We start from the raw sequence: 23,700 nt of genomic DNA on the forward strand, positions 1-23,700 counted from the left end.
TCGACAAATCCACTGTGTGCGCTCTCTCTTTCTCAAAACTATTGTCTCTTTTTTGGATTCTAATATTCACCCAATCATTGTTTTTGTTTTGTCTCATGTAAATTTCAGAACATTGAATCCTATGCTTTTGTAAATTTACTCTTGCGAGCTCAAATTATTTGCATAATAAGCCGTCCGAGACGGAGCTTTAGCCATACGTTCCTCTTATATGTTCAACTATGTCGTGTGAATTGAATGAAAATGATCTGAGCTCTACTAAAAATATATGTTCACCATGTTATCATGCTTAGTAACAATGATATGGCGTTGTTAGAAGTACAAAAATCTAGGACCTCACATGAGTACTCCCTATTGTCTAAATTTTATTTTCCAGTACAACCAGTTAGTGCACCCCGTGTCCGTAAACATGGCGCAAGGACAGATGGGGCAAGGCAAACATGTATCACTCCAAAGTACAAATAGACCAATGGAACTATTTGTATTAATAATATTAATTATATAAGTGGTAATTCTATTGGTCTATTGACAATATATCTTGAAAGGATCATGATGCCCAAGAGGGGTGAATTGGGCTTTTCTAAAAATCAACACTAATTAAAACCTAAGCAAGAGCCCAACCTCACCCCAACAACTAGCACTAAGAATATAATACTAGAAATGCAACAAAGCTAAGACAATACTTCAAATACTTGCTAAACAAATACACAATGTAAAGTGCTTGAGTTAAGTGCGGAATGTAAAGCAAGGTTTAGAAGACTCCTCCAATTTTTCCCGAGGTATCGAAGAGTCGGCACTCTCCACTAGTCCTCGTTGGAGCACCCGCGCAAGGGTATCGCTCCCCCTTGGTCCTCGCAAGAACCAAGTGCTCACTACGAGATGATCCTTTGCCACTCCGGCGCGGTGGATCCCTCGAGACCGCTTACAAACTTGAGTCGGGTCACCAACAAGATCTTCACGGTGATCACCGAGCTCCCAACGCCACCAAGCCGTCTAGGTGATGCCGATCACCAAGAGTAACAAGACGTAGACTTTCGCTTGACCAAGAGAAGCCTAATGCAAGTGGTGTGTGCTCTAGGTGGCTCTCGCTAGCGCTAATGAGGAACAAACGCGGATTAAGATTCTCTAATCTCCTCACTAGGCTTTTGGTGCTTGCAATGCTCTAGCAATGTGCTGGAATAAATGTGGAGTGCAAGACATTGAATATGGTGGGTGGAAGGGGTATAAATAGCCCTCACCCACCAACTAGCCGTTACAGGCATCTCACTGCGCAATGGCGCACCGGACAGTCCGGTGCGCCACCGGTGCGCCAACGGTCGTTTCCAACGGCTAGTTCTGACAGCTAGCCGTTGGACTCATGGCACACCGGACAGTGAACAGTCACTGTCCGGTGCACACCGGACAGTCCGGTGCGATGTCCGGTGCGCCACTAAAATTCAACTCCGAAACAGGTGCTCTCGGGTTTCTGCGAAGGGAATGCCTCTTCCCTGGACCATCCAGGCCCCACCTGGCAGAGGGTGCACCGGACAGTCTGGTGCACACCGGACAGTCCGGTGCCCCAGGGCCAGAAACCCTAACTCTTGTTTTTCAGCTGATTTTCAAATCGGTTTTCGTTCTAACTTATGAGTGAGTTCTAGAGTGACACCTAGCACTGTATGTGAGTGTGATTGTGCACCAACACTACACTAGAACTCTCTTGGTCAAGCTACTCATCGACAACCCCTCTTTATAGTACGGATAAAAGAGAATAAAAGACCTAACTAAATCGTGAGTGTCCACATCTCCTTGACACTCGGACTCCGTAGACCTTCACCTTTCGTTTCGTCGTTTTAGCCGTCGCTTCGAGTTCTTATCTCCGGGATTGTTTTCACGTTGTAGTACTTCTACCTGTCATACGACCTAACTTACCATTTGTCTCTGCAAAACACACGTTAGTCACATATAATATTACGTTGTCATTAATCACTAAAACCAACCAGGGGCCTAGATGCTTTCATATCTTATCCATGGAAACAGTTGGCTGGACCTTGAGTTTTTTTTCTCTTTCATAGACAGGACTGGACACGACTTGTGGCTATTTTCTCTCTGTTTATAATATTTTGCAGGGCTAGAACTATTCCTCCAACTCATTGTTTAGATTAACAAAAGATACCTAACAATCTTTTCTGTGGCACCTCTTCAGCACAACCTTTATATTCATTCTTGCACTTGTCAGAGTATTCTACCCTTACAACCATGGTGCAAAATTAACGACATTCTTTAAATGTTTGTGTTGAGCTTCACTGTTCAGTTGCTCCATCACAAATGTAGATTTGATATCTACATTCTTCTTTCACATACCTATAAAGGAGTTATTTTTCATATTTTGGTATGTTGTTGTTTTCACTGAACTTCAAGAGATTTTAATTGTCAACCTCATAGGTTGGAAAGCAGATGGTTCTAGGCACACTTGAAGAATGGTTGTCACTGAACTTAAGGGATTTTAATTGTTACTAAAATTTATTGATGCATAGTGAATTTACCATTCTAATTGTTGTGACTGCATGATATCACAACAGTGACATGTCTTTTTAGTTTCTATTGTTGTCGGGTTGGGTGGTGTAGGATAAAACAGTGATCCCACTGCTCAATCTATCGATCTATGAGCCAAACAAGACACAAATCATGGAACAAGTGGATTGCCTGCAACTTACCATCAGTGTTGAAGAATGGTTGGATGACAAAGGTCAAGGAGAATGTTGTAGCTATGTTATTCAATTTATATGTGGTCCATGACAATAAAAAAGATAATGAATGATCCTGAGAATGTGAATATATGCATAGCCTTTTATTCGAGTCGGCTATTAAACAGGCTAAACTATTATTCAAGTGAGTAGAGGTATTTTGCAACACTTAAATAATGGATAGTGCCTTATCGTTATAGTTCCCTATCATATTTTTATGTACCATGCATAATTTCTGATCTGAGCTGTCACCTGCAAGTTTCTCAGCAGCTTATCTCTTCATCATTGTGTTAACTTTGTACATTATGCAGAAAATGGTTGTCTTTTTTATGCGATAAGGCTGTCTAGAATGCTATCACAAATAATTAATGTTTTTATATCAATGTATATTATCAATATATTATCAATGTATTATTAATGATGAAGAGGAACAACGTGGAATGCACAAGGTGGACAAGGCTAACACACCGAGGTCAAGTTTATCCTCTAGGACCAACCATAGAAGTGAATCTTCTGATGATATTTGCCTATCATTAAGAATTCTATATTGACTCTTTTGAAATAATTTGTGTGATATTGATAATATTTGTTCGACATCAGTTCAATCTATTTGGTCCTGCGTATTTATAATAGTATTACATATTTATATTGTCAATATAATGTTAGTGTTGTGGTGATATTTTGCATCACAAATTTACATATCATAGTGATGTTTGTGGCTCTGTATCTATGTTTCATACTAATTTTTTATTCTCGTGGCAACGCACGGGCACAGACCTAGTTGTATATTATATTAGCTAAGTGCAACGTTAACTCTAACAAGGCGGTCATCGGATTCCAGTCAAGCAAATAAACCATGACAAGGGAGGAAATGGAATAAAATCATCCACTAGCAACAGCCGCTTGGGCGCCTCACTACCACCATGGAATCGACTTCCTGTTTGCAGCCGCCGGTGTGGAGTCGACTTCCTGTTTGCAGTCGCCGGTGTGGAGGAAGGGGCACCATAGGAGCTAGGACAGTGGAGCCGGTGGCCTCGCCAACAGCGACAAGAAGCTGCCCGAAAGAGGAGCCAAGGCAGATAGCGGACGCACGAGAAGTCTCCAGGTTTACCGTGTACGGTCGTGGTCCTCTATTATACCGAATCATTTATCGGACGTTGCTGGACGCCGTAGCGGACGTATAGAGCGCTAAATATAGCGGACAGATCCATTTAGCGGACCTTGTTGGAGATAGCCTAATCTCCGCAAGGGTAGCGGGCTAGCGGCGGTTTTGCACTGTAGGTGATGGGATAAATAAGATTAGTTATTGACTGAGGTGAAATAAAAAATATAGTTGATGATAGAACGAACACGTGACTTTCAGATCAGATATATATATTTTATATATTAAGAGCCCTAGGCTTCCAATAACTATAGGAAGCCTAGTTCGGACGGTGCAATCCGTCGAGCTGGACCAGGTCCGGACGTCTATAAAACAAGACCCTGAGTGCTAGGGTTCAGTTTTTCACGCTCCACCCCGATTCATTAGCGACGACGCGTGGGACGCAGTGGTTGTCCGAAAGCGTGCATGGAGGTGGACTCCTAGCCGGTGGCCGCGGCTCCCTGACCTCGACACGCGGTGGCGACGGTTACTCGTTCCGGAGTAGTGGCGGTGGTTCCCATATCTGCGGCGGTAGCTCCCGAACCAGAGGGCGAGTGACAGCGGAACCCTTGTGCGGGCAAGCGACAGCGTCTCCGGGGCCCCAAGGCGGCGGCACTTCTAAGGCCGGCGAGCAAGCGACACCCCTCGACGTGCGAGTAGCGACGGCGACGCATGAGGCGCGAGATTCGAGCGAGCGGCGTCTCGGAAGGCGCGAGGTGCGCGCAACGATGATCGCGCGTGACATCCTCCGATCCGGCGCAGTTTGGGCGGTCCGAGTGACGACCTACATTTGTGCTTGTGTCATCGACGACGTCCTCCGGCCACTACCTCATCCGATTATTGTTTTCTTCTCGATTATTGTGTTTTATGCCTACCACATGTATTATTTACGCTAAAAAATGTACCATTTTATGCTTGAACACGGAGTTCGTATATCAGTTTACTGTATGCATATTTTTTGCATGCACATTGGAAACACAATTCATTGATTTATGTTGTTCGTAATTATCATAAAAAAATCAAATCAAACCACTTATGTTCGTAAATGTCAGATTTTTACATCTTCCATAAAATCGTCTCTAATTTTTGCTGGCGTTCTTAGTTGAACCGGTATATTATGCTACACGGTGTAAATATTTATGCGACGATGTATAAAAAATTATGCTCTATGTGACTCATGTTATCCAATTTTTTGCGCGCATGAACTTGAAAGTAAAAATATAATCCAAAATTTGCGTGCATGCAATGGAAACTTACACAATTTGCCATAATTTTTTTGGATCTGTATAAAAATAGAAACTGCATGCATGCGGCTGCCATGTTTTTCAGATCTGCCATAAAAATATGATCGTAATAATAACCTACTAGAGCTATCAACCTCTCACATTGGCTCGGTATTTACGCTTATAATTGAGAGAATTTATGCTCAAAACTTAAGGTTCTTACGCTCCAACCTAGAGATACGTTCACCAGTGAACAACATGCCAGATTTTTTACGCAGTGTACCGAATTACATAAATACCTACACCATGTAGTATAATTTCTATCAGTATATATCATAAACTAGTTCTAATGTGTTTAGTTGCATGACTGTTGGAGGGATCATATATTTATGAAGGAAATAAAACATTAAATACGATTTTTGTTTCTATGCATGCAATTCATTTTCTTTCATTGCACATTCTTTCCATTATAAATTCGTGCGCATGCAGCTGGTAACAGATTTTTACGCAGTATACCGAATTACATAATTATCTACACAGTGTAGCATATTTAGTATCAGTATATATCATAAAATGGTTCTTACGAGTCTAGTCGCATGGTTGTTGCAGCGATCCTAAATTTATGGAGGAAATAAAGCATTTAAAAATAGAAACCGCCACACATATCTTTTCTAAATTTACGCCAATGCAAGGGAACGTGTTTAACTCATGCATGCATTTTTGCCATAATTTTTGGATCCGTATAAAAATAGAAACTGCATGCATGCGGCTGCCATGTTTTTCGGATCTGCCATAAAAATATGATCGTAATAATAACCTACTAGAGCTATCAACCTCTCACATTGGCTCGGTATTTACGCTTATAATTGAGAGAATTTATGCTCAAAACTTAAGGTTTTTACGCTCCAACCTAGAGATACGTCCACCAGTGAACAACATGCCAGATTTTTTACGCAGTGTACCGAATTACATAAATACCTACACTGTGTAGTATAATTTCTATCAGTATATATCATAAACTAGTTCTAATGTGTTTAGTTTCATGACTGTTGGAGGGATCCTATATTTATGAAGGAAATAAAACATTAAATACGATTTTTTGTTTCTATGCATGCAATTCATTTTCTTTCATTGCACATTCTTTCCATTATAAATTCGTGCGCATGTAACAGATTTTTACGCAGTATACCGAATTGCATAATTATCTACATAGTATAGCATATTTAGTATCAGTATATATCATAAAATGGTCCTTACGAGTCTAGCTACATGACTTTTGTAGCGATCCTAAATTTATGAGGAAATAAAATATTTAAAAATAGAAACTGTCACACATATATTTCCTAAATTTACGCGCATGGAAGAGAATATGTTTGACTAATGCATGTATTCTTTTTTTGTGCGCATAGACGTGGGGCGGGTGGCGCACCCGACAACCTGATTGAGTCGGCGCGCTGGGTTAAAACAGGTTGCAGGGGTAGTCGACTTAGGCTTTCTTTAACTATTGGAAGCTCAGGGCTCCCGTTATACCTGATATATATATATATATATATATATATATATATATATAGGGCGATGGTAATGGAAGCCCTGGGCTTCCATTAGTATCAGGAAGCCCCAGTCAGGTATAGCCACGTTCCGTACCAGCGTGCGTCCCATCGGACACGGGTTCTGACTTGGACAGATTTTAGCGTAAAACATGAACAAAAACAACGTAAATAATTACGAATTTTAGCGTAAATCGTAGATCTGTTTTGAAACGGCGAATGCGGCCCGAAAATTACGGCGTAAAAATCTCGCGCGTCCCATCGAGATCGGGTTCTAACTTGGACAGATTTTAGCGTAAAACATGAACCAAAATAGCGTAAATGAGTACGAAATTTAGCGTAAATCGTATATCTGTTTCGTAACCGTAAATGGGTCCCGAAATTACGGCGCTCAAATAGATTTTAGCGTAAAACGTGAGCTAAAACAGCGTAAATGAGTACATAATTTAGCGTAAATCGTATACCTATTACGTAACAGCAAATGAGGCCTGAATTACAGCGTGAAAATCGCGTGCGGCCGATTGAGCGCGGGTTCTGGCTCGAATGGATTTCAGCGTAAATCGTGAACCAAAACAACGTAAATGAGTATAAATTTTAACGTAAATCGTCCATCTGTTTCATAATAACGAATGTAGACCGAATGTATCTCTCAGCGCATGAGGTTGTCATAAAACGCATCAAGAAATTTCGTAAATTGGTGTAAGATACAACAAGTGATCTGAGGTAATTGTAGCGTAAAATGCAAGCTAACCATCTACAAGAGAACTGTTTCAGATTTTGCAATAAGATATAAGAGATAATTATTCCTGTACTCAACTATGATAATGTCGTGTTTACATTTTAGCTGTTGGTACATACACACAAAACTCTGTTTCACCATAACACCACTGTTAGCAAAAAAACTGAGTTCAAAAGGCTCTTCCAGCTTTCCTAATGTGGAGAAAACCACCGAGGTCCATATCTGCAAATGTAACATGAACTGTTAATATGATCTTTCCTTGTTAATATGTCTTTTCAAGTTTGTTATGACTAACATAACCTAAAGTCTAAACTGAATGCAAACTTGAGTTAGAAGATCAGATTACCTATAGCACAGATGTCATGTGATTCTGACTATTTTAGGACCAACAAACCATTTGGAAGCCAAACAAATCCCTGTTCAATTTGCCTCAAAGCAACATATAAGAAATTACATAATTAGCTTCTGAATATGTGCACTGCTCTTGGAATACATTCTAAGAGTTTTGAAAAGCCTTTTCTTGGAGAAGATGTATCCTAGAAGCCCCATAGAGAATAAAAATTGGAGCTAGTCATAAACAGTGCAATGGTGTGCATAAATAGTACTCCAATGATAGTCATAAATCGTGCAATGGTAGGTATAAAGGTGTTTTGTAGGACTGCTAAAGTATAATAATATTGCAAGTATAAAAAACTCAATGGGTCAATCATTAAAAAGTTAAATTGTTTTTTTCTAAAATTTGAAAACGATAGTGCCAAGATTGTAATTAGCTTCTCTAGAACTCAAGTGACCATGCATAGAAACCATACATTAACAATTTAACATAGATGTCAGAGGTAGGGGGGACGAGTCATCCAAAGTAGTGAGATGTTAGTATAGAAACAAAGCAAGAAAGAGCAATCTTGGATCTAGAAAATGAAAACATGACCACAATATAAAAGCCTATATTCGAGAGAATAGTATCATCTATTGTTCTTTTTTCAAGGAATCTACAACTTCAAAATTGAACCAAACAAGTCTGTCTGTTCTAGTTCCGTCGAGTTATCAACATATAAGATGTATGGGTCAAGTATAAAAACAACCAAATTAAACATGCTAACGTATAAAAACCCAGTGGCATGATCTTATCTCAAATTAAATGAGCTTTCCACCTATTTTGAATTATGGTACTATCAAATCATCACCAACTTAAAGCATATGTGCATGAATAACATAGATGGCAATTATAGAACTTGCACAGTTCTTAACAAGCTAGTCCATAATTTATGATCGTGAATGCAAATTGGAGGCGCCTGAGCTTTTTATTGAAAGTAAAACGCAACAAGAAGTGTTATAAATTTATTTTAAAAATGCGTAAATCACAATGATTATATAAAGAACTTGTTTAGTGCACAATATGCTAAAATATAAGCTCAACCATATAATATACATTCATTAATCACCACACCATCTGTGCGACCTGCTCTGTATTCTTTGCAGTCCAGTGCTGAAACTCCTCATGAGCAATTAGTCCGTTTAGGATCTATAATAATCTTCTGTCGGAGTCAACTGTAGTTCGAAGCACAGTTTGGTGAACTAAACAATATGGATGGATTTCTACCTTGTAAAGTAGCAGACATTTTCACCACCTTATATTTGCTTGTAAGTTTTCTAGACAATAGAATAATAGAAAGGGTAAGACTAACGTCCAATCCAAATAGCAAAGAAAACAATAAAAGGTATCACAATACATTAATGTGGCCTGCAGTAACTGTTTCTCCGCGTCGCAGATTCATCCTTTGGTCCGTAGAGGCTGCAGAAAAGGTGGGGTAAACTTTCATTTTCCAACACTAGTTACCACCATGAATAAATTATCAACAAATGAAACTCGCACGCGATTCAATGCAGTTCATAAATCGGGGAAGGAGATCAGCACTAGCCTTGGACTTGAGATTGTCTATGCTCTCGCACTGCTCCTCGACCAGCTTGCCGAGCGACGCTGCCTTCTGCTCCAGCCGGACGACCTCGACAGCGTTCCTCGAGGAGAGGCAGGCCTGGGTACACGCTCTGGGTGGAGGAATGGATGGCCGTGCCAAAGCGGTGCTGGATCTACCACCTCGCCTCGCTGTCGCCGTTCCTGCTCGTCTTTGCAGGCCACATCTGGGTGGTGGACCACTGGTGGAACCAGCACGGGCTCGGCGGCGACAACGTCGAGGGCCGATGTCGTGGTCTCCATTAGGGCCATATCAACCTCCTTCACTGGAGCGGCAAGGGTAAGTCGTGGCTCTGCCTCGACGCTCGCCGGCCGTGCTCCGTGAACTACCTATGGGCGCCCTACGAGGAGGAGGTGATGGGAGGATCTAGGTGGATGGCGATGGGAGGATGAGGCGGCGGTGGGGGGGTGCACGGAGATGGCAATGTTGGGCGCGGTTAGGTTTTTGTGCGTGGGTGGGGATGGGATGAGAGGGTTTGAGGGTCGTGTGGTGGGACGGTCGTGGGCGAGGGCGCGGCGTGGGGTCAAGTCGCCTAGTCGGTCAACTGAGTAGGGTGGCTAGGGCTTTCTCTAATTAGGAGAGCCCAGGGCTCTTAATAGATATACTATATATATATATATAGGCACCCCATACTAAACGTCTAAACCATACTCGCTTTGTGTTTTTAGGGTCTGTTTGGTTGGTTTCTCTCGCCAACCTGGCTGTGTAAGCCAGGATCACTGGAGTCTGGCTCTGGAGATGCGACCAATTTGCTCGTATCTAGTGAGCCTGGCCCAAAGTGCTTTAAGGATCGTGCGAGTCTAGATCCAAATCTACATGCAGGCAACCAAACACAGAGCTCGCACGCACATAGCCTGGCTCACAGCAACCAAACAGCAGCTACTCGCATCCCGCGATGCAGATGCAGGCAACCAAACACACCCTTATCGACTGAGCTCAATTTTAAATTAAATTATTAGGTGAAGTTTGTTTCAGCGTTCTGTAAGTCACTGTTATTCACCCGACCAAAATGAGCACGCGCGAGTTGCTTATCCACTGACCACTGCCGCGCGCAGGCACATGGGCCGCCCGGTTCACAGCCAAGGCATGGCACAGACGCAGGGGCACGGTGCTCCAAGTCCCCAACAGCCAACAACAACAACAGGATGCGCCCAGCCAGCTCGTCGAACGAAAAGGAACCGTCCGGCCGCGCCGATCAACGCACAATAGCCCCATCGAGGGTGGCACTGGCTGCCTGGCCCAGTGGCCACGCTTTTGGCCAGACGGCATCGTGCATCCCAATTGGCAAAGGGAGAATAACGCAGAGCGGCAGCAGCTCAGGTGGCCCGCCGCGCGCCAGCCCGGGCCGAACCTGACGAGACTTGGCATCTGGGATCTCCAGGACCGGCCGCCTGAATTTTTTGTATTTTAGCCATTTTTCGGAAAAAATACACGTTTGAACCCTAGAAAATTTTAATTGCTTTTTGGACCCTTTGCTCGGCGCCATAGCCTGTGGCGCCGAGGTAACACAGCTCGGCGCCATAGGTTATGGCGCCGAGGTACGGCTGCGTTGGCACAACCCGGACGCCGTGGCGTTGACGTGGCACCGAGCTCGGCGCCACAGATCTTGGCGCCGAGCTCGGTTGTGTTATCTACTGTTTTGCTGCAAAGAGATAGCATAAATCTATCTAGCTCAGTTGGTGGAGCACAAGGTTTTGAACCATGAGGTTGGGGGTTCGATCCCTACAACTCACACAGATTTTTTTTATCTTTTAAATAACTCATTTTTTTAAATAACTCATTAGGTATTCTATTTGGAATGCAGGATTATTATATAAATCATACCGACACCTAATGAGTTATTTTAAATAACCACTTCATATGATGAAGTTGCCTTATTAACAACAGGAGAGTACAGACATTACGAGTACTGCCAGTAAAGTTTGCTGGGCAAATACTGACTGGTGGCAACAAGGCTGTTATTGTTATTATTTCATATAGTACGCAAATTCGTATCATTAGCCGACCGATCGACTGCCGGTACGATCAAAGTTCTGTGGCGTGCTGGTGCTGGTGCTCACTGCTCAGCATTCGATGTGTATACACCTTCAAACATGCTCCCTCAGCTCCAAATTGTAAATCCTAGTTTTTGGTTATACACCTGCATCTAGATATATATATACTACTGCCTCTGTCTCTCAAAGAATATACGTATACTACAGCAACACTATTATGACAATAATGTTCATAAAGAATAAATCAATATGTTTTACTCTCATTATTCTCCTTTAAAAAGTGCTTCATGCATACACCAAACAGCCCCTGGCCAATAATAGGCTGAAGAAGAAACTGTTCGTTTAGTTCAGTCGGCAAGCAAATAAAAAAATCTGTGCGAGTTGTAGGGGTTGAACCCCCAACCTCATGGTTCAAAACCTTATGCTCCACCAACTGAGCTAGATAGATTTATGCTATCTCTTTGCAGTAAAACAGTAGATAACACAACCGAGCTCGGCGCCAAGATCTGTGGCGCCAAGCTCGGTGCCACGTCAACGCCACGGCGTCCGGGTTGTGCCAACGCAGCCGTACCTCTGCGCCATAACCTATGGCGCCGAGCTGTGTTACCTCGGCGCCACAGGCTATGGCGCCGAGCAAAGGGTCTAAAAAAGCAATTAAAATTTTATAGGGTTCAAACGTGTATTTTTTTCCGAAAAATGGCCAAAATACAAAAAATTCGGACCGGCCGCCCGGGTGCTCACTGCTCAGGCTCATATCCAAGCTGCTACCCGAGCCTGAGCCGGTGACCGAATTAGGGCCCCTTTGGTAGGGCTTATTTTTCAGCTTCGGCTCTGGCTCATGCAAAAGTTGTGTCAAACACCTCTTTTTCAAATGGCTTCACCAGTGAAGTGCTTTTCCAAAATGAACTAGAGGGCGTGAGCCAAAAAAAGTGGCTCACCCGGCTTCAGCTCACGTCATTTTTGCATAATAGCCCTCCCACCAGTCCCAATTATTATTTTTTGGTCCTGCCCTCAATCCCTAGCCACGTACAGGAGAGATAAACTATACAAGGGTCTTTCTGAAAAACAACCTATAAGCCGTTTTGCCAAATGATTTTTCAGAATGGCTTTGGCTCATCTAAAGAAGTGGTTTCACCTCGTAAGCCAGAGCCAAAGCCGTTTTTGGAGAAGCCAGAGCCCTGCCAAAGGGACCCTTACTCCCCCTTGTTATCATGTTGCTGATTGGAATTTTTTTCTTAATATATTAATTGTAATATATATATATATATATTAAGGTATATATTATAATATTATTATATAGTATACATATTAATATTATTATATATGTTGTTAAAACTAAATATGTTTGACCTTTTAAGAGCGATAAGGAGAACAACGGTTATTCGGAGAGAGAGTACTCTATAGGAGCTGGTACGGTTATAAATGGATTGAAAGTAATTTAAGAAGATTAAATTCACTCTACTTGTATTCTTGCTTGCATGTGTAATCAACCATGCATTAATCACGAGCGTTTTCTCCTTTTCAAAGCGCATAAGTCTACTACCTTCACCCGCTTGTTGCCTAACAAACTAGATAAGACAAGTTTCTATATGTTGTTGCTCCCTGCTTTTCGTCTAATAAACCAAATAATATAAACCTTATCTCTAACTTACATTGCATGCGTAAACAACCATGCAAACCATTTTAAGCCCTTCTCTCTGTTCAATGTTGTCATCATATATTAACCCCCAACTTGCCATGTCTTTAGTCGTCTCCACCTCCCCCGACTCAGATTCTTATCGAAGAATCCCGCCATAAAGGACATCGAGCACCCAGATCCTTCTACACCGTTATAAAGGACATCATGTTGGGCGAGTCGCTATAAAGGACATCGAGCAGACCACTATGTTGGCCTCCAACTCGCCGGTCGCCGTCGCGCCCCACTCGTGGCGCCGCCTTTACCTTCCCCATGGACAAGCGTCTTGAACAGCTGTCGTAACTCTCCACCGTCATACACCTCTAAATGCAGCGGAGCAAAGAACAAATTCGATGATAATATATATATTATTCGTTTTTATATAATTGTTGTGTCTTGAAATGTTATTGAATAGTTATGTACAGTCGTAATGCATGAACGTTATACTAGTTTAGTTAAAATTAAATAGAAAGTGTCGTAATCCATCTTAAGCCCTGTTTGGAACCCTAAAGTTAGGGCTTGTTCGTTTGTGTCGGATTGGTGGGTCGGAACGATTCCTAACCGGATTGCTTCTCTAATTTATATAAACTTTGATTAGCTGGAACGATTCAGGTTGCAATCCGACACAAACGAACAAGGCCTTAATAATTAGCAAGCTAATGAACTAATTGTTAGTTGTGAGGTAGCTACCAATTAGTTGTGGTATTAGTTGACACTGTTTGGAACCCAATAACTAATTTTTAGTAGCTAACTATTATGTGGTATTTGGTTTGGAGAATGAGCTAGTTCATCATCTTCTCGCTTCTCACGTTTTTTGTTTGGTTTGTAGATTTAAATGAGTTGATCCATCACCACCTCATTCTACCAAAATTGAGAAATTGACTCGTGATATATTACCTCAATTTAGATAAAGTGATTCTTTAAAACAAGCACCCATTAGTATTAGATATTCCAGACAGTACCTTAATCCACTTCAATCTCATACAAAGCTAGACCCGGAGTGTGGCTACCGCCGCGGTAGCTGCTCGTATACCTATGCATGTGGGCCGGCCTGGTCCGGCACGACACAGGTCCACAAAACCACGGCCCATAAAGGCACGACCCGCAAAATCATATCCCGAATTATGGGTCGTGCCGTGACAGCACGTGGGCCCAGTCATCTGCCCACGGCACGGTCCACAATTAATTATATATGCCACACCAACCCAAATAGCCTAGAATGTCTTTGTGTGCCGGGCTGGCCCATATACATACAACAGTAATACATAAATAGAAAGTTTTGTGACTGAACATTAAAAACCTTTGGTCAGGAAGAAAAAATAGTACAACTTGATCAGAAATAATATTCAGTTCTATGTTCAGTGTTTAGTTGAGTACTACACAATCATACATAATACATATACAATGATCATCATCACTATTCATTACTTCCCATCTAGGTACTGGTTCTCGAAGGTCCATTAAAGCTCTGGATTCTTCAAGTTGTGCTGGTCCTATAGGCTTTGACGGAACTTATTTAAATATTAAGTCTATGTTTAGTGGGTCTCGATGGATCGTGCCAGGCCAGTCCGTGGGCTTGACTTGATGACTAGACATGACCCACATATTGAGTCGTGCTGACCTAGACCCATAATTAGGTTGGGCCGTGCCTAAAGTTGTATGCTTTGGGTGGACTTATTAGACACACCACAAATGTACATCTATAGCTGCGGCTGTGTATGGGCCAGCTGGAGTACGTCACTAGCTGCTGTCTGTCATGTACGTCGGCGACTGGCCTGGCAGGTATGGCCAACAACAGCCATGTAGGCTGTAGCGCAAATCCTTGGGAAAATTTCCTACTTACCATCACAAAATGACATGATTCCTAATATAACATCTGAAGGTATTTTTCTCTCAGGTTAGCTCTATATAGCACTAGAGATGGCAATAGGTATACGCGACTCGAAAGATATTTACTCTATTATGGTACGTATATAGGCTAAATGTTTTACTCATGGATTTTTTTTATTAGACAAAAAACTTCACCCAATGGGTAAACGAGTATTAGAACGTTCCGCCCCTACCCATACCAGTTAACCCATGAGTATAAAATACCTCATATAAACTTAGCCCAAAAACATGAACTTAGGCTTTAGTCATCCATCTCTTTTGACTATTTAACAATCTTTTGGGCAATAATATCATAAAAGACTTAACAACTATTTGATGACAATGTAATGAAACATGCAATGTGTTATATGGTAATATCCTAGTGTTGCTACTTTATACAATTATCTACGGTGTTCTTGAATAGATGATAGAAATTTTGTAATGGTATTTAGATAGATATACTTGGTATTTATATAATGTTAATATTTAATCTTTGTGATATAAGATTATATATATATATATATGTATAATGGAAAAAATGATTATACTTTTATAGGGGGGGGGCTAATTTTTAGGTTCGTCGTGGGCCACCAAAATCACAGCTCTGGCCCATGTCAGTTCGTGACGGTAAGCAAGGAATTTTCTCCTTATTATTTAGCGTCCATCCTCTAGCCGTTTGTTGCCCCATTTTTAGCTTCGAGACCTTCATCCTTTTCGTCCCTGTCGTCCTCCAAACTTGTCTAGCAAGGAGTAGCGGTCAGTCAGTTCACATGACGCCGAGGCATGCTACCGTAGTACGACGTACGATACGGATAGGGATAGTAGGCCGAGTGAACCAGTCAACAGCTTGTTCGCTGCGGCTTGCTGCGGCTGCAATCCGGCTGCGGCTGCGGCTTCTACAGTATTTTTCTCTCTATGGATTGCAGCTGCAGCAGTCCAAACAGCTGCAACAGTGTCGGCTTGTAGCCAGCCGAACACGCCCCAAGCTGGTAGTACCAGACCAGAGGCCGGGCCGGCTGCGTCCAGCTTTGAGCTTTGACACGAATCAGGACTTGGGTTCGTGGTGAAACGCAGGTGTGCACAGGACAGGCACGCAACGGCCTCAACCTTTCAGAGCGCGGCAGACGGCGGCAGCGCGACTGTGCCTCGCGCGGGCCGCCGCAGCCTTTTGCCTCCCTTGGCTTTCCCCTCTCCGCAGACGCACAGAGTGGGGGAAAGAAAGCGAGGTCTCAGTCTCACGAGGAAAAGCGACCGACGGGGCGAAAGGGAATTCTTTGATTCTTTCTTTTCTCCCCTCTCCGCAGGCCGGCGGCTATCATTGCTGTAATCTGCTCATCTGCAGCTATAAGCCTGTACTGATGATGGGCATGGCACATCTGAACGTTTTTCAGATGCCATCGATTCTCGTGCAGCAGCAGCAGGAGGAGGTGTCAAAAGAAGTCTATAAATTTTACTCTAATGAGCTTTTTTTTTGGTCGGACCCTTATGATTACCGTTTGCGTTCGAATAGAGAATTCCATCGTTAATTGAATACAGCAATAAGAAATGACCTGGCCACAAAAGAATCTGAGCTTTATGCTTGTACTACTAATAAATGACTCATTGGGCTGATACAGACAAGATGATGCTAACCGAAACAAATTCCATGGAATCCAAATATAAAGGCGCAGAAAACCCAACACAGAATGCAGTAAGATCTAAGCAAGGACTCGTATTTACATTTAGCACCACAGCAATCTTTCATCAAACCTCGACCACGGGACACTGCCTTGGACTGGTGAAAGGGAAATCACAAGAGCACACACACAGAATCAAGAACGTAGCGCTTGCAGGAACACGCGGACAGCGATCAAATAATTAAGCGCGCGCGAGCGACGGACGTGGTAGCAGTACGTGTCAGAAGCCACGGCGGAGTCACCGGGTCTCCTCCTCGGCGCGCCTCGCGGCGCCGGAGAGCGCGGCGAGCAGGTTGAGGTGGTGGTGCTGCGCCTGCGCCTGCGCCATCGGGACGTACGCCGCCGCGGCCGCGGCCGCCGCCGCCTGCGCCTCCAGCGGCGAGAAGCCCCAGGCCTCCGTGGCCCGCGGCGCCGCCGGCAGCGCGGCCCAGAACACGGACCCCGCGGCGTCGCCTTCCTCGCGCGGGCGCTTGCCGAGGACGACGGTGGCCTGCTGCTGGTGGTGGTAGTGGGAGGAGGAGGAGGACGTGGACGGCGCGGAGGAGGAGACGAAGACGGCCGGGGTGGTGCCGGAGCCCGTGGCGGCCACGATGGAGGGCTCGGCCTGGCGGAGCAGCCACTCAATGGTCTGGCCGTCGGACTTGAGCCCCAGCTCGCGGGTGAGCTGGAACACGCGCGCCGCGCACACGATCGGCATGCGCACGCGCCGCCCGCGCCCGTTCACCTTGCTGTGCCGGTCCTTGCCGCCGCCCTCCTTCTTGCCCGGCTTCGCGGGGGCCGACACCGACACCATGGCGCCGCCGCCGCCGGCCGCTGCCGTCGATGGCGTCGGCATCGGTATCGTCTGGTAGACGTGGAACATGGCGGCGGCGCTGCTGGAGACCTCGCGGGTGGTGGCCATGGCGCCTTCCTGCCTCGTCGTGTTGGGGGCTGGCTGGAGAGAGAGAGAGTGTGTGTGTGGGGTGGCTGGCGGTGGTGGACCGGTGGGGCTGGAGAGGTTTTTGAGGTGATTGGGGAGAGGGACACCCCGGGTAGCTAGATTTATAATGGAGTTGATGGAGACTTGAAAAGTGTGTGTTTTACCACTCTACTAGTGGAATTTCACTGCCTAGGCATACGTACGCGCGGTAGCATATATTGTAGATGGTTCACATGTTTCATGCGTGAACCAAACACAAAAACACAACTCCGGTGAGCGAGCGATATATGCAGCATTTGAGTCTCGTTAGCTACAACAAAACGCAGTCTCTGTGCATCTACTAGGTTGCCAGCACTGTAAAAAAAAGGGAGTAGATTTTAGCTATCTTGATTTTAAATTGTAGACCAACTCAATGGATGGACAAAAGGATGAACTAGTTTTTACCAGCTGTTCGTGCTATCTACCAATGGTCCACAATTATATCCACACCGCCGAGATGAATTTTAGTTGAACAAAAGCTCTGGAGCGAGCGAGAGCGAGAGAGAGGGAGAAAAAAAAAGGTGGGCATGGAATGGATGGCAGGAAAGTGCAAGGCAGAGGGGGCGGAAGAGGACCGGGGTGCAGTAGCCACAGTACCCGTAGGGGGGGGGGGGGGGGCAGGGCACATGGGAATCTGGGTCCAGCGGGCTCTCACTTTGCTGGAATCTGCAGGTCTTTTACAAATAGTGTAGCAGCGGCGGCGAGCCTACCATCGGCATGCATGAGCCAGGAGCGGGGAGGGGAGAGTGAAACGGATCAACTGTGCACTCACAGCGGGCGGTCATGCAGGAAACAGTAGACTCTCTCTCTCGAGAGCGTAGCGTACAGACTGGGAGGCTCGATCGTTTCCACGCAAAAAGGGCCATCGGCAGGCGGCAGCGATTGATTGACTCGTGGACATGGGAGATGATGGGGGCACACTGCTGCTGCCCGAGACTGTCGACAAATTCGCCCTAGTAAAAAATCGTTATCATGACGTGCGTGCGTACAGATGCCTCCCTCCCACGACTAATAACTTGCGCCTGAATGGGCAATGCAAACGCGACGTCGACGGGCGGCACTGTGCGCGGTGCGATGCTGGTGCCGGTGACCCGCCCCCGGCTTGGGTTTTTGAGGGATGGATGGGAATCAACTCCGGTGGCCGGCCTGGAGGATGCAAAACCGGCTTCAGCGCGGCTAGATTTTGCAAAACCGTACCGGGTATGCATGAAGGTGGTGGTAAGGAGCTGCTGCTGCTGCACTGATATCATATATAGGTTGACTTTGGCAGACGATGGAGATCGACGACGTTGTTGTAGTAGTATACGTGGTGGATCGATTGCGGGCGAGCCTTCCGGTAGCGTGATGATGACGATGACCTGTACTGAAAGCGACGGCGAATGGACGGACCACCCACCAGCCTTGCCTTCCTAGTTTTGGATATGATCTGCATGTCTCAGCACGCCTCGCCCCGCCCCGCCTATAATTGCATATCGCATTTGTACCTGCTGATTTCCCGGTTCAACTTCAGCCTTCCAGGTTCCAAATTCCATCTAGATCGATGCTACGAATTCCTTGCAGTTGTTGTCCATGCATTGTGTACTTGAGTACTCAACGGACCCAAGTCTTTCTCCATGAACGTACGCCTGCCCTGCCCTGCCCCTGCCCCCAGTTTGAATCAGCTAAATTAAGCTAAGCTTTTATAAGGGGGTGTTTGGTTTCTAGGGACTAATGTTTAGTCTCTTCATTTTATTCCTTTTTAGTGTATAAATTGCTAAACATAGAAACTAAAATAAAGTTTTAGTTTCCATATTTGGCAATTTTGGAACTAAAATGAAATAAAATCTAGGGACTAAACATTAGTCTCTAGAAACCAAACACCCCCTAAGCTCCAATAGCCCACCAGCTAATTAATAGCTTTTTTATTATTACTATTGAGTTTGAAGTAGACATAAAATGGACTATATAGGCTGAGCTGTTTGAATTAGCTATACGGGCCATTTTTAGCTGCTATCTATCTAGCTAGTAGCAACTTATTTCCAATCAATTCAAACAGAACCCAAGCAGCAGGACCTCCAAGACTTTGCCGGGGCCGGGACTAGCCGGGTATTGAATTGGCAGGCAAATCAATCTACCCATAATCAGAGCGCACGCGCCATTGTCTCGTCTTGGGATCTGGAGGCACGGCCAGGCCCAGGCTAGCTTTGTTCCCATGTGGGATATGTTTAGCAGCATCATACACACCTGACACCTCATCCAACAATCATTCATTGCTGCTAGAGCAAGCATGAACACGTCCAATCAGGACAAAGATCAGGCTGGCCACCAACAAAGAGCCATCACAGCTAGAGCTCGCGGAGACCCCCTTTCAAAACCGCATCATGCTGCAGAAACAAAACATCCGTAAAGATACATACCCGATGTACAGGCTGATCAGCGATAAGAGACAGATGGCGTAGCGCAGAAGCTTGCGTATATGGTGGTGGGGTCTACGACTACGAACGTACCACTCCTACAGAGCAACAGTTCACGGCATTCAGGAGTTGCTAGGGATCACGTTAAAGAAGTGGTACACCTCGTCCTCGTCCAACACTCCAACCTCGGTTGAGCAGACCTCGCAGCAGACGGGGTGGTAGGACTGCCCCTTGCTTTCGCCTTCAGATGCGGCAGCTGGATCACCAGCCCTTCCTCCTCTGCGTTTCTTCCTCTTGCTCTTGCCCTCTCGCAGGACCTGGTCAGTCTTGATCTTGCAGTTGCGAACGAACATCGCACGGTACTGGTTTACGTACTTCTCATGCCTGGACATCAACAGAAACCGTGTGCAGTTAACCGTTTGAGGTTTTCGTCAAAACTAACCATACCAGCGTAAGTGCTTAATGCTCAAGCTCAAGGATCAATAACAGACAGCCATACAGCACAGCCGTGCAAGTATCTTACAAACGAAGTACGGTGCGAAAAAAAAACAATAGTATAGTGATGGCAGATATATTAGTGCTACCACATTGATCGCAAACAAACTGTACTAACAAGATTGCCTGATTCTTTTCATATCTGGATTTTCTGATCCTGTTCAAGCCTATGTTCTTAAGGCGTCGCCTAGGCATCCAGGCGGTGGTCTAACGCCTAGGCGCCTTGCCCGCCTACCTCGCCTAGGCGTCCAGGCGGTGCTCCAACGCCTTGGACCGCCTTACCGCTTTAAAAACCATGGTTCAAGCACATGTTCATAGTAATAAGTAGCCTAGTGGTTAAGACTTCCGAATAGCACCTCCAAATCCCGGGTTCGATTCCCCTTGTAGGCGAATTTTCAGGCTTGGATAAAAAAAATCTCCTCGTTGTGTCTCATCCACTCTCGAGTTACAATGTCCTACATGCCACCCTCCGGTTGGGCCATTGCAAAGTGGACAACGTTGATCCGTTAGTGATGGAGACTAGGGTTCGGAGGGTTTCTTGGCTGGGACCAATGTTTCGGTCTCTTCATATATTATACCGGGAGGGCAGTCATTCCCTCCCCGACCGAGTTTTTTTTTATATTTTCATGTTGCCTTACTTGGAACTATCCTACATCTTATGTCCAAGCATCAACAAAGCTACCACAACTGATATTGTTCAATTAAACAATGCATGTATACTATAGTGTTTGGTAATCAGAGGAAAAAAGTAGCAATGCAAAACATCAACGTCAAAAAAGAAGGCATTTCAGACCAATACTTAAGCAAAACAGGCAAATAGCATAACGACAAAATCCTGATTCTAACAAGCACAAAGATATTGTTCAATTAAACACATAATGAAAGAACTAAACTATATATCTACTGATTTATGTCATTCCTGGGATTCTAAAAAAAACTCGGACCGCCCTCCCGGTATTATATTAACAAGAGCCCGAAACATGGTCCTGGCCAATAAAATCCCCGAACCCAAGCCCCCCATCACTAGTGGGCCGTCACCGTCCACTCTGCAACGGCCCAGTCAGAGGGTGGCACGCAGGACGAGCGGGCGGGGCACAACGAGAGGAGTTTTTTAACCAAGCCCGAAATTCGCCCCCAAGGGGGATCGAAGCCGAGACCTAGAGGTGCTACTCGAAAGCCTTAACCATTACGCTAGAGGCCTTTTTGCCATTCCTGGGATTCTCATTCTTGTCCTGGCAAATTAAAGCATGAGCAAGTCCTATGATTCCATAGCAAGGAAGAGATGAGAATGTGCCATGAATGCTAGATTTATTGATGCATCCCTGCAGCCAACAGTCCACATGTTTTATTATTACTACTCCCTCAGTCCCAAATTAAAATTTGTTTTAGATAATTAATAGGTTCATACACTACTTGATGTATTTGTTTTATATATGTGTCTAGATTCATTATTATCTATTTGAATATAGACATAAAAACCAAGGGCTAAAACGACTACTATTATGGTAATAAGTGCTCAGACGCTCCTAGTAACTTCACAGCTTGGTGATTTTTCACTTCCAGATGTTTCTGTTCCATATTAAGATAAGTATCTTTCAGAAGTTATAGTCTAATAGGAAAAAGGTCTTCTAACCATGACTAAATATGAATTTTCCAGTACATTTATCAGTGCATTTGTGAATTGATTACATTAAGAACTCCTATTTGTGAATTGATTGTACCAGGCTCCTGATGTGAGTAACCGTAGGTTATATACCACAACAAAAATCTGAAACTGCAGAATGGACAATAAAAAAATTAACACGAAACGCGACCACAACAGGTAATCCAAACAATCGATATGATTACAATATACGATTCCCTTCCTTGAGTAAGCATATCAACCAGCAAATGGATTACCTCTGGCAATCCAAGCACAGGGTAGTGAAACAGGCGGGGCAGCTAAGCACGGCGTCAGATGTGCGGCCTTTCCTCTGTCTGCTCACCCACCGCTCATCGACGTCATCTAGGTCGGGGTCGTAGAAATCAGGCTCGACGGAGTAGTCGATCTCGTCGTCGCTGGACACTGCAGATCAGAGACGGAAATGACACAAAGAGAAGGCGAATCAGAGACGATGATTCAGCCACACTAGAACAGAGCAGGAAACCAGCTGTTTCTTTGCCACAATCGCAGAGGTAGGGTTCACGGAGAAGAAAGAGAGGAGAAAGGTTTATGTGAAGACTAGCCGTCTGAAGCAGAAGGAATCAAGGGAATTAAGCAGTCACCTAGTTCGCGGGGATCCACGGAGTCTCCAGCCTCCGTTTCCGTCGGCTCCTTCGCTGCCTCCCCGGCCTTGTCTGGCTCCATGCCTCCTCGCCGGCGCTCTCCGTCCTCCTGCTCTCGTCTGTTCTGGCCTTTCTCCGATTCGCGGTCCTTCATCCGCCATAGATGGGCTGATACTGGACCGAATCTACGCGAAATATTGCGCCGCATAGTTCAGGGTCTCTTTCAGCCCATTGGTTTTTTGGAATTTTGGTGAACTTTTTTTTTGTCAGGCACGCTATATTGGGTCTGTTTTTTCAGAGAATCTGGGCGTAAATATCATAGAGATTACGTGCAGAGATAGATGAAGGGATTCATAAGCTTTAGGATCTATAAAGTGACGGATTCTTACTATCGGGACGATTGTGTCGATTATATATTCATGTTAATTTTGAACGGTTTTCATCAAAGCGATTCTCATAGAAATATGCTGAAAAGCTGGACATTTAATAGTACGTAATAGCTTTTGACGGCCAGAATCAGCAAAAAAGCTGAAACAAACAGCGCCATTGCTGAGTGCTGACTAATGGGCTGATACTGCAAGTTATAAACAACTAATCTAAGACAATGGCCTGCAGATCGAGCACAGCCTTGCAAAACCCTTCTTTACACCGTAGAGTGAATTTTAAAATGATAGATTGTATGATTCAGAAATTCTCCAGTCTGTTGCAAACAGGTCCTATATGTGCTAACGAGCTACGCTCCTGTGCTGTTCAGTTTTGAGGAAACTATTTACACCGTACTGCCCATAGCATTGGTGTAACTACATCTCATAGCCATTTGACATTTAATTATCGCTAAAGTTTACTTTTAGTTTTGGTTCAGATAGGTGCTCTTCAGTTTTGCATTTATCAGTATTTTTGGCAGATTTGCATTGACATTAGGTATGTACTATTCAGAAACCGGAACGTGGAACTTCTCAGTCCGATTCACGAGGTGACCGACAGACACACAGCGCGAACTGTCACGATCCCAGATCTCTCGTATCTGCACTC

The 23,700-nt window shown here is 44.6% G+C and overlaps 2 protein-coding genes and 1 pseudogene across 4 annotated transcripts; all 3 read right to left on the reverse strand.

Moving 5' to 3' along the window:
• Positions 1–7,406: 7,406 nt before the first annotated feature.
• On the reverse strand, positions 7,407–7,865 carry LOC100273150 (LOC103655050-like pseudogene; annotated as a pseudogene). Its single transcript, NR_148405.1, has 2 exons — positions 7,717–7,865; positions 7,407–7,592 (listed from the first exon to the last, which is right to left on the reverse strand). The product of NR_148405.1 is annotated as a protein-like pseudogene (transcript).
• An 8,562-nt stretch (positions 7,866–16,427) lies between these two features.
• LOC103627461 (transcription factor TCP21) lies at positions 16,428–17,820 on the reverse strand. Its single transcript, XM_008647751.4, has one exon. The coding sequence runs from the start codon at positions 17,456–17,458 to the stop codon at positions 16,796–16,798; it is 663 nt and encodes a 220-aa protein (XP_008645973.1). The 5' UTR covers positions 17,459–17,820; the 3' UTR covers positions 16,428–16,795.
• A 1,848-nt stretch (positions 17,821–19,668) lies between these two features.
• LOC100276613 (E2F-associated phosphoprotein) lies at positions 19,669–22,947 on the reverse strand. Of its 2 annotated transcripts, XM_020538618.3 has the most exons (4): positions 22,669–22,947; positions 22,303–22,468; positions 20,002–20,292; positions 19,669–19,878 (listed from the first exon to the last, which is right to left on the reverse strand). In XM_020538618.3, the coding sequence occupies exons 1-3, from the start codon at positions 22,874–22,876 to the stop codon at positions 20,031–20,033; spliced, it is 636 nt and encodes a 211-aa protein (XP_020394207.1). In that variant the 5' UTR covers positions 22,877–22,947; the 3' UTR covers positions 19,669–19,878; positions 20,002–20,030. The 2 variants fall into 2 exon arrangements, with proteins under 2 accessions (XP_020394207.1, NP_001338681.1); NM_001351752.1 differs by having other exon boundaries at positions 19,706–20,292; positions 22,669–22,920.
• Positions 22,948–23,700: the final 753 nt, after the last annotated feature.

This window comes from Zea mays, chromosome 5 (genome assembly GCF_902167145.1).
Source record: "Zea mays cultivar B73 chromosome 5, Zm-B73-REFERENCE-NAM-5.0, whole genome shotgun sequence".
In the NCBI taxonomy this organism is placed as follows: Eukaryota; Viridiplantae; Streptophyta; class Magnoliopsida; order Poales; family Poaceae; genus Zea; species Zea mays.